The following is a 17,212-nucleotide window of genomic DNA, read 5'->3' on the forward strand; positions in this document are numbered from 1 at the left end:
GTGCTTTTGTGGGAGGTCCTTTTTTCGTGCCATAAAGTTTGGTAACTACACCCAGGTGCACACAACAGCATCTGGGGGCTGAGCCTGCGGTGGTGGAGCGCTCCTTAAATTCCAGTACACGGGAGGCAGACAGATCTCTGTGAATTCAAGGCCAGCCTGGTCTGTGAGTTCCAGGACAGCCAGGGCTATGCAGAAAAACATGTCTTAAAAGACAAAAATTGGGGGGTTGGGGATTTAGCTCAGTGGTAGAGCGCTTGCCTAGGAAGCGCAAGGCCCTGGGTTCGGTCCCCAGCTCCAAAAAAAGAACCCAAAAAAAAAAAAAAAAAAAAAGACAAAAATTTGGCTGGAGAGATGGCTCAGCGGTTAAGAGCACTGACTGTTCTTCCAGAGGTTCTGAGTTCAAATCCCACAACCACAAGGTGGTTCACAACCATCTGTAATGGGATCCGATGCCCTCTTCTAGTGTGTCTGAAGACAGCTGTTGCAGTGTACAGAGAGAGAGACAGAGAGACAGAGAGAGAGAGACAGAGAGAGAGAGACAGAGAGAGAGACAGAGAGAGAGACAGAGACAGAGAGAGAGAGAGACAGAGAGAAATTCTGGGGGATAGCTAAGTCATTATCTTGAGCCCCAGCACCCACATGAGTTGGCCTATAACTCCAGCTTGGAAAGGTGCAAGTCTAAGTCTCTTTTCTGGCCCCTACCATCACTCCCCCAAACACACAGTGTACCCTCAAACACTCTGAAGGCACATGGAGGGGAGGGGAGAGAGAGAAAAACACAATTTAAACATAGGAAAGCGGGATTGGGGATTTAGCTCAGCGGTAGAGCGCTTGCCTAGCAAGCGCAAGGCCCTGGGTTCGGTCCCCAGCTCCGAAAAAAAAAAAAAAAAAGAAAAAAAAAAGAAACATAGGAAAGCTAGGGTGAATGACAGACCCATCAAGGGTCTGGGCCCAAAAGAATCCCAGATTTCAGAGCCACACTATAGGGGACAGACAGTTCTTTCCTCCTGGGCAGGCCCTCAATCCCAGCTGCCCTGGGCTAACCTCTTGCCTGTTGGAGAGACGTCCTGTGCAATATCCTCCTGCTTAGTTCATACCCTAGCCCTGGTCTGACCCTGACTCTTCCTGTGGCAGGATTATGTCCCTGTGGAAGGGGAGCTGTTGTTCTACCCCGGAGAGACCTGGAAGGAACTGCAGGTGAAGCTCCTGGAGCTGCAGGAAGTCGACTCCCTCCTTCGTGGCCGCCAGGTCCGACGCTTCCAAGTTCAACTCAGCAACCCCAAGTTTGGAGCCCGCCTGGGCCAGCCCAACACAGCCACTGTTATCATCGGGGAACAAGGTGAGTAAAGTCTGGGTTGGCATACGCAGGTGAAGAGGGAGGCGGGAGCAGGGCCTTCTAACAGGACTAGACTCGTCACACCCTAAGCCAGGGCACTGGGTCGAACGAGAGTGTCACTTAACCGGCAGTGGCAGTGGGGTTGTACACATCTCAGTATCTTCCCGCAATATTTGGAACATACATATTCTTGTTTTGGTTTGGTTTTTGACAGAGTCTCACTATATAGCCTTGGCGCTCTCTCTCTCTCTCTCTCTCTCTCTCTCTCTCTCTCTCTCTCTCTGTGTGTGTGTGTGTGTGTGTGTGTGTGTGTGTGTACTTTGGTGTGGCCAGCACCATACTTATTTCTTAATATAATTTACTATTTTTAAATTATGTGTCTATCTGTGTCCCTGTGTGGGCATGTGCACCTGACTGCTGGTACCCAGAGGAGGTTTTGATTGCCCGGGACTGGGTTTAAGGCAGTCGTGAGCTGACCTGAGTACTGGGAACCAAGCTCTAAGAGCAACACACGCTCTTAACTGCTGACCCCTGAGGAAACTGTTATCCAGAACTCAGATTTGTCTAAGCATCCTGTGCTGAGCTGGCCGCCCTCGTGACAGCCATAGGTTGAGGTCATGTGGCTGATAGGCCACAAACCTCCCTCCCCTTCCCAGCCTGAAGGGACCACTGTGAGGTACTCAGGGGAGGTGGGTAGTGAAAGGCGCTCTCTGGAACATCCTCTAGCCTGCCAGAGAGAAAGAAGGCAGACAAACCCCTGCTCCTTGCTCCTCCAGTGAGTTCTCTGGACTTTCACCTACCCGGCTGCTTCCTGCTGCGCCAGACCCCAGAGGGGAGAAGAGCTGATTGGGGTTTTTTTCTGTTGTTGTTTTGTATTTTGAGACAGAGTTCGTTTGTGTAATCCTGGTTGTCCTGTATACCTTGAGCTCACAGAGTTCTGCCTGCCTCTGCCTCCTGATTAAAGGTGTAAGGCCGCCACCCCACCCCCACTACCACCGTCCCCTCCCCCCTCCCACAACCACCACCCTGCTAAATGAGCTGATCTTAATTTAACTCCCCCTCCCCGAACTTTTTTTTAAAAGATGTATCTATTGTATAAACTGTAGCTGTCCTCAGACACACCAGAAGAGGGCATCAGAACCCATTACAGATGATTGTGAGCCACCATGTGGTTGCTGGGAATCGAACTCAGGACCTCTAGAAGAGCAGTCAGTGTTCTTTACCACTGAGCCGTCTCTCCAGCCCCTTAGCTGAACTTTTAAGCTGGGGAACCTGTGATGTTTAACAAAATCATGGGGGCTGGAGAGATGGCTCAGCGGTTAAGAGCACTGAATGCTCATCCAGAGGTCCTGAGTTCAATTCCCAGCAACCACATGGTGGCTCACAACCATCTGTAATGGGATCCGATGCCGTATTCTGGTGTGTCTGAAGACAGCTACAGTGTACTTATATATAATAAGTGAATAAATCTTAAAAAAAAAAAAATCACGTGGAGCCATCCGCCTAACCTCCGCACCCCTTTGACTAGATGAAACGGACAGAAGTCTCATAAATGAGATATCCGCATCGCCGCCACTACCCCGTGGAGACCTGGGTGCCCCGCAGAACCCCAATGCCAAGGCTGCCGGATCCAGGAAGATCCATTTCAACTGGCTGCCCCCTCCTGGCAAGCCAATGGGGTATAGGGTAAGGTGAGGGGCATTGGGGAGGTCTGTCATTCACCTTCTGCTGGTGAGTGGACTGCCGCAAGTGTGAGGGAGACCACACTTGTTGCTCCCAGCGGGCCGATAAAACCCCATCTGTGACCCTGCAAGCGTGAGGGCCTGCGTTCTCGAGGTCTTCAGCTTCGTTCCCAGAATGGGGTCTTTACCCAGCCTGGGAGATCCACTGCTCTGCCGGAGCTCTGACCTTGTCACTTGTACAAAGGGAGTCCCAGAGTTTGCTGCTTCCCGCTGAGCAGCCGCCTACTCACAGGTGAAATACTGGGTCCAGGGCGACTCTGAGTCCGAAGCCCACCTGCTGGACAGCAAGGTGCCCTCAGTGGAGCTCACCAACCTGTATCCCTATTGCGACTACGAAATGAAGGTGTGCGCCTACGGGGCACACGGGGAGGGGCCCTATAGCTCACTGGTGTCCTGCCGCACCCACCAGGAAGGTAAGTTTAGTGGTGACTCTGTCCACCTAGCTACCCTGCTGTCAGTGTGCCCAGCCCTCTCCTCCCTCCCTCCCTCCCAGAACTCAGCCCTGCTCCTGACCTTCTCTAATAGGGCTCTTCCTCCTCCCTTCCAGTGCCCAGTGAGCCAGGAAGGCTGGCTTTCAATGTAGTTTCTTCTACGGTGACCCAGCTGAGCTGGGCAGAACCAGCTGAAACCAACGGGGAGATCACAGCCTATGAGGTCTGCTATGGACTGGTCAACGAGGACAACCGTAAGGACCAGATTTTCCTGGCTTCCTGGAGGAGGAGGGGCGTGGAGACAGATGAGAGGGATGTGTGGGGTCTGGGGGTTTCCTGGGCATTCTGGCCCCTTGGTCCCAGTCACACAGTAAGCCTGAGGCATTGTATGGTTTGTTTTTTTCTATTTTCCGACTCCTGCTGGTTTGCATTCCAAGGGTACTGAGATTATGTGTATTCCCCAGAGTCACTGGTCCAGGGCTTACCTTTCTGTGCAGGGAAACCAAGGGGACTCATTTTTGCACATTTCTCTTAGGGCCAGAATAACTGCCAAATTTAGCAGGGTGTGAGGCAGGGTTGCCATTTGAGCCCAAGAGTTTTGAGAGCAGCCTCAGTAAGGTAGCAAGAACCCTTCTCAGAAGAGCAAGCAAACAACACGGGCCTGAGAATGTAGCGTTTGCCTGGCACACACAAGGCATTGATTCCGATCCGCCCGTGCGACATACACTGGCTGTGGTGGTGCACGTCTATGAAGCCAGCACTTAGGAGGTGGGAGGCAGAGGGATCAGAAGCTCAAAGCCATGATTGGCTACATAGCAAGGTTGAGGCCAGCCTGACATACAGGGGACCCTGTCTCAAAAAATGAACGGCAAAAAATACAAAAAACACAGAAACCACAAAGAAAAGAAAAGCAACATAAGACTGCAGAAAGCCTCGAACTTCAAATACGTTTGTTTTTAGAAAAGCTCGTTCAAAGACTAGGGGTGTAGCTCCGTGGCCGAATGCTTGCCTCACATACAGGCCTGGGTTCAATCCCCAGCAATTCCCCTCACCGCCACCCCAGATTTCATTCAATATATTATATTATCTGGCTACCCTTCCTGGAAGGACAACAGTGGCTGAACAATCCCGCCACTGATATGAAATTGTGAGAGCACCCCACCTCCCTCCTGGGGAAGAGACTCTAAAGTGCACACACACACACACACACACACACACACCCCGCTGGCCGGTCTCAGTGAGGGAGGGAGGACCACCTTCTACTGCCAGGAGAGGGTGGGGCTTTGTCAGCAGGAGTCTTCTGGGCAGAGTGACACTTCTTACCAAACAGATTGGCCAGAGCCAAGCCTGCAGCCCAGTGGAAGTTCATCTCCGATGGTCTCCGCAGTGCTCCGGCCTGTTGAGACCCCAGCTGTGTTAAGAATGTGCTGGGCTACACCTTCCCCCACCTAAGGGTGTCAATCCACTTATGAGATGACACAGATGTGACAGCTGCTCTATCATGGTTTAGACACCTTCCTTTCAGGTTGATGGCCCTTCGTCAGCCACTGCTCTGCATGTGGGTTGTCTGGCCTCAGACTCAAGGCAACCTCTCTGCCTTAGCCTCCAGAGGGCCTTAATTACAGGTTTATCTCCATAGCGCTACCTGCTGCTTGTTCTTTGTTTTTAAACTAGGGTCCCACCAGATAGCCCTGGCTGATACTTGATCAGTAGACAAACTTGGTCTCTTAACTCTGCCTGCCTAGTGCACCTCCCACACCTCTTGCTTTAAAAAAAAATTTTTTTTTAACTGCTGGGTGGTGGCAGTACAAGCCTTTAATCCCAGGACTCAAGAGACAGAGGCTGGCGGATCTCTGAGTTCGAGGCCAGCCTGGTCTACAGAGTGAGTTCCAGGACAGCCAGGGCTACACAGAGAAACACTGTCTCGAAAAACCAGTGTGTATATGTGTGTGTGTGTGTGTGTGTGTGTGGCGGGGGTGGGGGTGTGCGTGTAGGAGGGGCGGGTGTCTGTGGGTGTGTGTGGGCACATGTATGCCTGGAGAGAAGTTTCCAGAGTCAGTTCTTTCCTACCATGTGGGCTCCAGGGATTCTAATGGTGTCAGGCTTGTGTTATGAGCGTGTAATCCACTGGCCACGTTTCCAGTTCCTGCACCTGCCACCTCTTGAGCAGTTATCTGCCGAGGGCGCACATCAGATCTTGAAACTGTCCCTTTCCGAAACATCTTGGGAAACCTTTTTGTGCTTTCTTTGGTTCTTGGAATGGTTTCTCTCTGGAGCTGGCCGAGGCCATGAGCACAAGGTAGAAGGTGTGGTCTTGAGAACACTTGCTTGACACCCAGCCTTGTTGCCCAGGCCTTGAGTGGGTATGCATTCACCAGTTAGGAGAGGCTGTGGCATGTTGGCCTTGCATCTAAAGCTGGCTCTGCCACTCCACAAGGAGTCCCGCTGAAGAAGCCGGTGGCACTCCCTTCCTACACCCCTCACACATGGTCTTAAGGACTCATCCATCGGGTGGCAAGAGTTCAGCAGCTGCGTGCTCCCTAGCACCTCCAGGGCCCAGTGATGGATCTGGGACCAGGCTGGATCCTGGTGGTCCCCCTGAAGTACTATTCCTGCCTCCAGGACCCATTGGACCTATGAAGAAGGTGCTTGTGGACAACCCCAAGAACCGGATGCTGCTCATTGAGAATCTTCGAGAGTCCCAGCCATACCGATACACGGTGAAGGCGCGAAACGGGGCAGGATGGGGACCCGAGAGAGAGGCTATCATCAACCTGGCCACACAGCCCAAGCGGCCCATGTCCAGTGAGTGACAGGCAAGCGTGGGTTTGGGGGACAAGAGGCCATGGCTAGAGTCCTGGCTTACTTCTTTCTGTCCTGCAGTTCCTATCATCCCAGACATCCCCATAGTGGACGCCCAGGGTGGAGAAGACTACGAAAACTTCCTCATGTACAGTGACGACGTTCTGCGCTCCCCAGCCAGCAGCCAGAGGCCCAGCGTTTCAGATGACACTGGTGAGTGGGATCCACCAGGGTTCCTGGTGGGGCTGCCCCTGGTATCCAGAGAGATCAAAGAAGCTAGTGACTGCTGGCATGAGGACCAAGGACAAAAGTGCCTTCTCAGCCTTAGACAAATATTCAGAGCCTGTGGCTTTGAAGGGACAGAGCTGCTGTGGGGCTACATGTCAGCATGTGTGTGCCTGTTATGAGAGTCTGCAGACGTCTACTTCAGGGTACAGAAACCTGCACGCTGCTGCATGTATACATACATAGGGCACTGACACGGGACAACAGCTCTACAACCAGAAGGGCCACCTGCTGTGCTAGGTTAGGGCACAACCTCCAGGAGTCACCCAGCCCTGACAGAGAAGGGGGGGGGGGCCAATAATGTAGACACGCCCACTGGCTCTCTTCATTTTCCCTTGATTTCTCACACAACGTGGTACTGAGTCCCTTAGCTGGGACTCCTCCTGCTACAGGGTTCGACCTGGCTATGGTGTGGAACGTTAGCTGACTCTGAATCTCTTTCATCTCAAAACTAACCGGTCTTCTAATCTGTGAAATGAGATACAAACCACAGAGTGCCATCAGGAAGAAAGAAGTCCCTTAGGACTAAGGCCAGGGTGGGAAGGATTTGAGACAGGGTCTTGCAAGATTAACAAACTGGCTGACCTTGAAGTTCCTATGTGTAAACCGGTCTGCCCACAAGTCTACAGTTATCTTCCTGATGCTAGTATCTTTTTTATTTTTGGAAGATTTATTTATATGAGTGCACTGTAGCGATCTTCAGACACACCCCAAGAGGGCATCGGATCTCATTACAGATGGTTGTGAGCCACCATGCGGTTGCTGGGATTTGAACTCAGGACCTCTGGAAGAGCAGTCGGTGCTCTTAACCGCTGAGCCAACCCTCCAGCCCCTGCTGTATCTAAACTGCAGTTCTAAGAACCCGCAACCCCTGCTTGAACACTAGCACCCTAGGGCTTCTACAGCCATTCCGGGGAAAAGACAGGGGTGAGATTACTTTCCTTTGTACAGAGAGGAAACAGGCTCAGAGCTGTTAAATAACCAGGGAAACTTCAGGCTGGGAGGCAGCACAAGGCTTTCTGAAAGACTCTCGCAGCAGACCGGCCTTTGTGCCTGAGTAGAAGCCAGAGCCACATTGTTAATCTGGAAAGGCTGGAGCAGGGCAAGGGTTTTTCTTGTCGTCTAAAGGGATACCCACACCCCTGGACTCCGCCTAAGTGCCGCAGGCCACCTCCTCCTCCTCCTGATCCTCCCCGGCGGTGCCAATGCGGCCCTTCGTTGTTCCCAAGGCGGCGGCTGGAAGTTCGAGCCCCTGCTCGGGGAGGAGCTGGACCTGCGGCGCGTCACGTGGCGGCTACCCCCGGAACTCATCCCACGCCTGTCCGCCAGCAGCGGGCGCTCGGACGAAGACAGCAGCGTTACAGGGGGCGTGGAAGGGGAGGGCGGCGGCTGGATCCGCGGGGCTACGCCCCGGCCCCCGGGAGGTGACTGCCTCCTCGGCCGCGCCCGCCTCTTAGGTCCTAGGCACAGTTGACTTGATTTGGGCTCCCAATTTTGGTCAAGCCGCCCAGTAGAGTGCCCTACCCGCTCAAGAGTCTGTTAAAACTGCATTTAGACAAGTCCCGGGAACTCAAGGGCGCTGTGGGCTCTCCCCAAGGGAGGAAGGATAAGGGCAGCAAACTCCAGGAACTGGGAAGCAAACCTTGGACTAGAGTCACTGCAGGGGAGTGATCTAGCTGGGCTAACTGCTCCGATGGAGGACCGCATGGCGCAAGGAAATAGGATTGGAAGACTTGTGAGGTCTCCTGTGGGAACCCAGGGTCTTGGTAGTTTGAGATTAAGGCTGCCCTGTGCAAACTCCAGGGCCACAGCCTGTTCCTGAATGGCCTGTCATCCACTGTGGGCCTCACTGAATGACCTCTCTCCCCACGCAGAGCACCTGGTGAATGGCCGGATGGACTTTGCCTATCCAGGCAGTGCCAACTCCCTGCATAGGATGACTGCTGCCAACGTGGCCTATGGCACACATCTAAGCCCACACCAGACCCACCGAATGCTGAGCACGTCTTCTACCCTTACCCGGGACTACCACTCTCTGACGCGCACAGACCACTCTCAGTCAGGCACACTTCCCCGGGACTACTCCACTCTCACTTCCCTTTCCTCCCAAGGTGAGTGACCCTTGATTCACCCACCCCCACCCCGGCATTGCGACACTCCAACCCCTAGACAGCCTCCAGTCAGCTACACACACACACACACACACACACACACACACACACACACCCGCCCCTCTCACTCTTGTTTTGTCCTGCCCTAGGCCTCCCTCCTATCTGGGAAGATGGGAGGAGCAGGCTTCCGCTGTCCTGGACCCTTGGGTCCTGGAGCCGGGCTCAGATGAAGGGTGTGCCCGCATCCAGGGGCTCACCAGACTCTATAATCCTGGCCGGGCAGTCAGCAGCGCCCTCCTGGGGTACAGGTAGTACAGGGGTGGTCACCATGTATCCACGGCTGTCTTGCTCCATTTGTCACCCAGCTACCATCACAGCCTGTGCTCGTGCACTCACTGCTTCATTGCATTCAGAACCTCAGTCCACCCACAGGAGCTAACCACTGCCCTGCCTGCCCCCATCAGTGCTGAAGCCTAACACATCTGCCCTCCTTGTGGGTATAAAGCAAGAGTTGAACAAGGTGTGGGGCAGATTGTAGAGGGGGTGGGTTGAGGAGTCTAGCAGACTCAAGGGGGCTCCAAGGCCATATGGGAAGGCAGCCTGGTTAGGTCAGCATGAAGCTGTAACATGGCTGCAGAAGCAAGCAAGGGATAGACTGTATCTCATCTCAGACCCCGAACCCTGTCTTGGACTGACCATGGCCACCCTCCATAATCCAGATTCCCGTGGGGCTATGGGTGTGCCCGACACACCCACTCGGCTGGTGTTCTCCGCCCTGGGGCCCACATCTCTGAAGGTGAGCTGGCAGGAGCCACAGTGTGATCGAGCACTGCTGGGCTACAGCGTGGAATACCAGCTACTCAACGGCGGTGAGCATAGTGACTGTTGGCCGTCACGTTTCCAGGACTGTCCCATCGCAGTAAGGCAGGATCCCTCCAAGTCAGCTGAGGCTTTGCCTATCCCCCGGGGGCCTTTACTGCCCGTTTCTTAAACTAGGTTTTTGCTTAATGGGGCTTCATGGACCTAGGGCCTCTGCTAACTGGAATAGCCTTGTAAGAACAGGGAAATGACACCCCTGGGCAGACACAGTCACCAGAGTGCGGGCTTTGACCAGAGCATTGGTGGGACATCTTACTCTTCAGTAAAGGCTCTACCATTGAGTTACAACGCCCATAACCCCCACTCACTTTAGTCAACAACCCACCACAGTACACTGTACCAAACCCCAGGTGTTGATGGCAGCCTAACGGGAGGGAGGAATAAGACAAGGGCCAGGCGTGAAGGTGGTCTGTTTCCGCCCTCCACCTCTCAGGCGAGATGCATCGGCTCAACATCCCTAACCCTGGCCAAACCTCTGTGGTGGTAGAGGATCTCCTGCCTAACCACTCCTATGTGTTCCGGGTGCGGGCACAAAGCCAGGAGGGCTGGGGCCGGGAGCGAGAGGGTGTCATCACCATCGAGTCCCAGGTGCACCCGCAGAGCCCTCTCTGCCCCCTGCCAGGTGAGCTGTCTGCCCCTGCTGCTGCCCCTGGTGCTATCTCACCACCCACACCAGACCCACCGAATGCTGAGCACATCTTCTACCCTTACCCGTGACGCTCTCCCTCTGCTGTCTCCAGGCTCCGCCTTCACCTTGAGCACCCCCAGCGCCCCAGGCCCCCTGGTGTTCACTGCCCTAAGCCCAGACTCTCTGCAGCTGAGCTGGGAGCGCCCAAGAAGGCCCAACGGAGATATCCTTGGCTACCTGGTGACCTGTGAGATGGCCCAAGGAGGAGGTGCCACCTGCCGAGGAAATGAGGTGGGAGTGGAGGGAGGGGGAAGCGCCACAGGATCTGAAGGCATTTTCCCTACGCAGGACCAGCCAGAACCTTCCGGGTGGATGGGGACAACCCTGAGAGCCGGCTGACGGTTCCTGGCCTCAGTGAGAACGTTCCTTACAAGTTCAAGGTGCAGGCCCGGACAACAGAGGGCTTTGGGCCCGAGCGTGAGGGTATCATCACCATCGAGTCTCAGGATGGAGGTGGGCTATCCTTACCATGGTCTCTCTCCGGCCTTGCCTTTGCATAACACCATCCCAACTGACTGATCTGCCTATTCCAGGCCCCTTCCCACAGCTGGGCAGCCATTCTGGGCTTTTCCAGAACCCACTGCAAAGTGAGTACAGCACTGTCACCAGCACTCACAGCACTACCACCACCGAGCCCTTCCTTATAGGTGAGTTATCAAGCTCAGGGGACCCTGACTCCTGGGAGCAGCCACTGCAGAGTGGAGCTGGGACCTGTACTCCACCCTCTTGTTCCTCCCCTTGCAGATGGACTAACCCTGGGGACCCAGCGCCTGGAAGCAGGGGGCTCCCTCACCCGGCATGTGACCCAGGAATTTGTGAGCCGGACCCTGACCACCAGTGGCTCTCTCAGCACTCATATGGACCAACAGTTCTTCCAAACCTGAATCCCCCAGGAACCTGGGCCCCTCCTTGCCTCCTCGCCCTGGCGCCTTCTTCCTCTGCTGTTGTACCCACCTGCATGCTGATCACAGAGCCAGCACCTGTAGTCAGAGAGCGGGGGTAGGTGCTGTCTGGGAGGCATGAAGTGGGTAGAGGTGACACAAGACCTCTGACTGCATCCTGCCCTGGGTCCAAACCCACATGTAACCAAAAAGCTGGAGCCGACACAAGGACCCAGCCTTTGTTCTGCACTTAATAAAAGACTTTGCTACTGCGTAGCCATCCTGTCCATTCTTCACAGGCCGAGGTGATGTGAGCCTGCAGTAAGGACACTGGCTCCCACAACCCCCATTTTTTGACACACACCCCCCAGGGCATATACCCACCTCTAGAGGCAGGTGGCTACCAGCGTAAGAGGTACGCGTTTATTAAGCACCCAGATATGGGAGGAGGATGCCTGAAGCAGAGCCGGTACGCACCGGCTGCCTCTCTGCCTTACGCCTGTGCGTACGTCACTCGCAGGGACACCTCACAAGCTCAGCACCTGGGCTCCATCGGCAGCTTGAGTGAGGTAGAAGGTGGCTGTCCCGCTGTACTGCTCCTACAGGACAAGTGAGGCTGAGGAACGGGTGGCCTGGGTACCCGCCTCTCCTGCCCCTCCCGGGCTCTGCGAACACACCTACCTGTATGTGATGCATGACAAGGGGGGCAACAGAGGCCTCCAGCAACGTGACAGTGCAGCCGCCGAAGCCACCGCCTGTCATGCGACTGCCGTAAACTCCAGGCACAGAGAGCGCAGCCTCAACCAATAGGTCCAGCTCAGGGCAGCTCACCTCATAGTCATCTCTGCAGAGGACACAGGGGTGAGAGGGACAGACAGACCTGGGAACTGCCTATGCTCAAGAAGCATGGGGCACCCAGAAGACTTACCTGAGGGAATAGTGACTCTCCACCATGAGACGTCCAAAGGCCTTATAGTCTCCTCGGCTCAGAGCAGCTGCTCCCTGGGCTGTTCGCCGGATCTCGCTAACCACGTGCCGGGCCCGCCGGAAACCCTCCTTGCTCATCAGCTCCCTGCCCGCTGAGGAGGAACAGGGTTCAGCAGCCCCACCTCATACCACCTGTTACCCCAGGGTGTGGGAGACAAGCATGGTGGGCAGCTGTTCCCTGACCCCTCCTCAGTAAAGGCGGGGTCAGACAGGACGGGCTTGATTATCCTGGGCCTGGCTCTGAAGGCCTCCTCATCTCGGAGCTCTCTTTGTCCTGTACAGTAGGTTGCTACATCTCCCCATCACTTAAGGTCCACAGAACATTGCAGGAATCGACATGCAGGACTCCCTACAGGGAGTAGCATGGAGACTGCTCGATACACAGCTGCAGGAGCCCCTAACACGTGGGACTTTCAAGGAAACCTTGGGATCAAGAAAAGGGCACTCTTTCTTTACGTAGCCCTGGCTGCCCTGGAACTGACCCCGTGGACCAGGCTGGCCTCAAACTCAAGAGACCCGTCTGCCCCTGCACAGGGATCAAGGTGTGCACCACCACGCCTGGCTTAACTTCAAGGCAAGGATGTGTGGTTCATTGATACAGCACTTGCCAGGATCCATTCCAAGAGTAACCCTGCTGAAACTGGAACCCTAGGTTTGGAATTCCGGGCTTGGAGGGTTACAGCAAGCGGGACTTCATGAATGGACTTGGGGCCGAGGGAGTAGACTGACTGTAGACCACGTGGATATCCTAGTAGGGAGCCTGGCCATTTCTTGAACAGCAAACAGGAAGCTGGCTCTCACCCTCAAGTTCCTCCATCCGCACCTCCCGAAGGCTCTCCTTGCCCAGGGCCTGGGCCACCTCTTCACACTGGCGCCGACGAATCGGGTACTCGCTGGAGGCCAGGGAATGGCGGACATTGGAGTTGGTGATGAGCACGGTCAGCTTAGGGTCTGACAGCGGCACCAGGCTTGTTTCCAGGGACCTGGGGCGAACGAGGTTAGAATGGGGAAGATGTCATCATAGCCAAGGGCCTGCGTCCCAGACCACGCAGCGGGCGCACTCCACTCAGGAGCTCCTGATTATGAGGTGGGGGTGGGTATGAGGGGAGCCCCTGACCTGCAGTCAATGAGTAGCGCATAGCCTTTCTGCCCCAGCAGTGCGATGAGTTGGTCCATGATGCCACAGGGCACCCCTGCGAAGCTGTGCTCAGCCCGTTGACACACCTGGGCCCGAGCGGCTATTGACCCCGAGTCTGCAGCACAGGGTGAGGTGGGGAAGCTGGGGTCCAGGAGATGGCATGGGGGGTGGGGGGGCGGCCACACCAGAACAGCAGGGCTCCAAGGACAATCAAAGGGACTCCCCACCCTTCCTCCCTAAGCCCAGTCAAGGAAGAGGCGCTGACCACAGAGGCCTCTGAGAGGGAAAGTGAAGGCTAAGTGATACCTGGGCAGAGCTGCTGGAGGAAGGCGTACGTGGCCACTTCCAGAGAAGCTGAGCTGGAAAGACCACCCCCCAGGGGCACTGAGCTGACCACCACTGCGCTGAAGCCACAGAGAGGGGAAGCTGCAAAGAAAGATGCTGGTAAAGGCAGGATGCAAGGAGCGTGGACGTCTGGACATAGGAAAAACACTGCCTCACCAGCCTGCGGAGCTCAACCCCCCTCCCCCTTCATTCTGCTACCCTCTGAGTGCTTAATCTTCCTACTTATCTTCCTGATTTAAGGCTGCAAAGACCAGCAAGCTAACAATTGAATTCTGGCTCCTCTAATCATATAAAGGAAACCCAGGGCAAGTTCCAAGCCTCCAGAACCTCAGTTCCTTATCTGTAAAATGGGATGCTCCACCCCAAAGGAATGACAATGGGATGCCCCCACCCGGGGAGGGATGGACTTTGTGGGAGTGAGATGACATTCCCAGAAGCAGCCTGAGTCCCATACCTGGGTAATACTGAATCACTCCCTTGACATAATTGGCCCACTGTGGGATTCCAGGCTCCAAGGACCACTGGGCTGAGGGCAGTGGGAACTGCAGTCGCTGGGGCTCGTCTGCATCTTTGGAAGTGGTGAGGAGAGAAACAAGCCCATCTGTCCGGGGGCTGCCAACCATCACCGTCACAAGCTCCAGAGCCTGCAAGAAGAGGGCATGGAGTTCATACCACCTGACAAGAGTCGTCCGTCTAGGGCCACATCATAGTCACAGGATTTATTTTTGGTTGTTGTTGTTGTTTTTAAAGTTTTTGAAGACAGGAGTCTCACTGTGTAATCCTGTCTGGCCTGGAACTCTCTATGTAGACCAGGCTAGCCTCTAACTAAGAGGCCCACCTGCCTCTATTCCAGAATGCTGGGATCAATGTGGGTGGGATATCCCATCGCAAATAGAAAACTCATGTCCCTTGAAGTTCCAGAACTTGTCTGGTCCCCCCAGGGGGACTGAAGCAACCAGGATCCAAACCCCAAGGTTTTGTTGTCTGAGACAGACAGGGAGAAGGGTATAGGCTTAGCTTGAAGTAAATGTGAAAAAGATCTTTGGTTAAGAGCTAGCCTTGGGGGCTTAGAGCAAGGCCTCCTGGGTCTTCAGGGGCGGGGCCAATGGCAATAAGAATGGGAACGTGGACTCTGCCCTTGCGGGCTTCTAGCAGTGGGCCAAAGGGGACAGATAGTGATCTCAGGCAAAAACAGGCCCCGAGGGGCTCCAGACTTCCTCCCACCTGGAGCCAGCTCCAAAGCTGTAATCCCTCATCCAGGAGCTGCACATGCGCTGACAGAGACCCAGGCTGAAAGTCACAGTCCAAGAACCAGCTACGTGACTTTGAGCCAGTCATTAGTGATCTCTGGATCTACCTGCTTTCTCTGAAAATCCAAAGGGGAGGGCCAGGGGAGCTACACTGTCACAGGACTCCCTTTGCCTAGGTCTAGGTCGATGCTCTGGGCCCAATCAAAGTCAGAGGACTAAATAACCTCCTTTTTGTTCCTTCTTGTTTTAAAAATCTTAATCACAGCCCAAGTTGTCCTGGAACTCACTTTGTGGTCCAGGCTGATCTTGAACTCGTGGCAACTCTCATGCCTCAGCTTCGCTAGTACTGGACTATTAGGAAGGTACCACCATGCCTAATTATCTCTGATATTGCTACGTTGGTCCTCACATTTTTAAGAGGTTCATACTTCCAAGTTGAGGGCGATGCCCCCAGAAGGCGGGCTTGAGAAGGCAATCGCGCCCATCCCCACCCCACCCCAGGCTTCCTGCCTTCGCACGTGGACAACTGCACGTCCCGGGGTCTCGCATGTCCGCTAGACCGCTTCACTCCGCCTTCCACCCGGAGGGTACCCACCCTCCTGTGCCCCCTAAGCGAGCCCTTCCCTACCGCAGGCCGGACCAGCACACACAAGGCTCCCCAATGCGGCCCCTCACCATGGGCAGCACCAGGCCCTGGTTGTAATCCGTGTGCTCCCCGATGAGGTTGACGCGGCCAGGCGCCGACACTGCCAGCTCCGGCTCGGCTCCAAACTCCTCCATGAAGGCCCGCCGGGCCTCGGCCAGCAGCTCCTCAACCCGGGGCGGTCTCCAAGCAGCCATGACGCTCGTCTGCAGCGGGGCGCGCCGCCCCGCGGGATGCTGGGGGCGGAGCCACGTGGCGCGGACTTACATTCCTGTCTTTTGCGGTGCCCCGCCCCCGCCGCGCTGGCCCCGCCTATCCCACCTGCAGAGCCGGGTTGAAACTCAGCTCTCCAGGGCAAGCCAACGCGGCAGCTGACATCTGGAGGAAGAGACCCGGTTGAAACTTGTATCGTCTAGCAGGACTTTGGGGCTCCCACTAGAGTAGCGGCTAACACGAATGGAGATCTGAACTTTCCATCCATCCCTGAACTTCGAGCCTGTTAATGCACTCCCCAGGTTGGAGAGATGGCTCAGCGGTTAAGAGCACTGCTGCTCTTCTAAAGGTCCTGAGTTCAAATCCCTGAAACCACGTGGTGGCTCTCAAACATCTGTAATGGGATCCGATGACCTTTTCTGGTGTGTCTGAAGACAGCAACAGTGTACTCATACATATAATAAATCTTCAAAAAAAGGTGCACTCCCCATCACCATCATCACCATCATCCCAGAGACAGCCCGGGAACGGAGCTGGCAACAGGAACATCTTCAGTTGGGGTTGGGGATTTAACTCAGTGGTAGAGCACTTGCCTAGCAAGCGCAAGGCCCTGGGTTCAGTCCTCAGCTCTGAAAAAAGAAAAAAGAAAAAAGAAAAAAAAAAAAAAAAAGGAACATCTTCAGTGTCCCAGGGATCTACCTCCCAGATCTTTAGGTCATGTGTCTCTGACAGGGTACACAGTCTAGGGGATAAAAAAAAGAGACTCAAGGTTCAAAGTGATGGGAGAAGTCACCTTTTACTACAGGCTTCTGGCTCCTGGCACTGAAGGAGTTCATTTCATCTCATCCACTGGTCGTACCAGAAGCAAGCTCAGGCTCTCTTCAATGATCCAAAGGCTACTGCAGAGTTGCTTTCTCCACAAGAGGTTTCCTCTCAGAAACATGACCATCTGCCTAAATCCTTCATGTTGGATCCCTGTCTATACCTGGTCCCCTTGTGTGAAACCTTTTTTTTTTTCTTTTTTTTCTTTTTTTTTTTTCGGAGCTGGTGACCCAACCCAGGGCCTTGCACTTACTAGGCAAGTGCTCTACCACTGAGCTAAATCCCCAACCCCCCCCCCTTTAAAAAAAAAAAGATTATTTATATGAATACACTGTAGCTGTCTTCCATGAGAGGGCATCGGATCCCATTACAGATGGTTGTGAGCCACCACGTGGTTGCTGGGATTTGAACTCAGAACCTCTGGAAGAGCAGCCAGTGCTGTTAGCCATCTCTCCCGCCCGTGTGAAGCCTTCTAACATAAGGAGTAAAATGTAAGAAAATGTCTGAGGTTACAGTAGGAGTTCTGTTGAGAACTGTGGCCAGGGCTGGGTAGCTTGGGGTCAGCTCAGATGTGCCACCGATTGCAGAATTGCATTCAAAATGCAGCTTAGGAACTAGCTTACATGTACCATGCTCAAGACCCTGGGATCAAACTCCCA

The 17,212-nt window shown here is 54.6% G+C and overlaps 2 protein-coding genes across 5 annotated transcripts in view; one reads left to right on the forward strand and one right to left on the reverse strand.

The window, feature by feature from the left end:
• Window positions 1-11,431, forward strand: part of Itgb4 (integrin subunit beta 4) — a 36,342-nt gene extending 24,911 nt beyond the window's left edge. The window contains exons 27-41 of one of the 4 annotated variants that reach the window (XM_039085295.2): window positions 1,135-1,339; window positions 2,865-3,022; window positions 3,311-3,491; window positions 3,626-3,763; window positions 6,132-6,314; window positions 6,393-6,524; window positions 7,826-8,020; window positions 8,471-8,707; window positions 8,857-9,015; window positions 9,427-9,576; window positions 10,020-10,208; window positions 10,327-10,482; window positions 10,563-10,727; window positions 10,808-10,921; window positions 11,019-11,431. In XM_039085295.2, the coding sequence (XP_038941223.1) occupies window positions 1,135-1,339; window positions 2,865-3,022; window positions 3,311-3,491; window positions 3,626-3,763; window positions 6,132-6,314; window positions 6,393-6,524; window positions 7,826-8,020; window positions 8,471-8,707; window positions 8,857-9,015; window positions 9,427-9,576; window positions 10,020-10,208; window positions 10,327-10,482; window positions 10,563-10,727; window positions 10,808-10,921; window positions 11,019-11,158 (2,502 nt within the window). In that variant the 3' untranslated portion in view covers window positions 11,159-11,431. The remainder of the gene's footprint in view (window positions 1-1,134; window positions 1,340-2,864; window positions 3,023-3,310; window positions 3,492-3,625; window positions 3,764-6,131; window positions 6,315-6,392; window positions 6,525-7,825; window positions 8,021-8,470; window positions 8,708-8,856; window positions 9,016-9,426; window positions 9,577-10,019; window positions 10,209-10,326; window positions 10,483-10,562; window positions 10,728-10,807; window positions 10,922-11,018) is intronic. The other 3 variants (NM_013180.2, XM_039085296.2, XM_039085297.2) reach the window with 3 other exon arrangements.
• A 133-nt stretch (window positions 11,432-11,564) lies between these two features.
• Galk1 (galactokinase 1) lies at window positions 11,565-15,742 on the reverse strand. The gene is made up of 8 exons (NM_001008282.1): window positions 15,551-15,742; window positions 14,080-14,269; window positions 13,587-13,706; window positions 13,260-13,395; window positions 12,944-13,125; window positions 12,084-12,234; window positions 11,837-11,999; window positions 11,565-11,754 (listed from the first exon to the last, which is right to left on the reverse strand). Exons 1-8 carry the CDS (start codon window positions 15,713-15,715, stop codon window positions 11,683-11,685), a joined length of 1,179 nt encoding a protein of 392 aa, NP_001008283.1. The 5' UTR covers window positions 15,716-15,742; the 3' UTR covers window positions 11,565-11,682.
• Window positions 15,743-17,212: the final 1,470 nt, after the last annotated feature.

This window comes from Rattus norvegicus, chromosome 10, assembly GCF_036323735.1.
Source record: "Rattus norvegicus strain BN/NHsdMcwi chromosome 10, GRCr8, whole genome shotgun sequence".
Taxonomy (NCBI): Eukaryota; Metazoa; Chordata; class Mammalia; order Rodentia; family Muridae; genus Rattus; species Rattus norvegicus.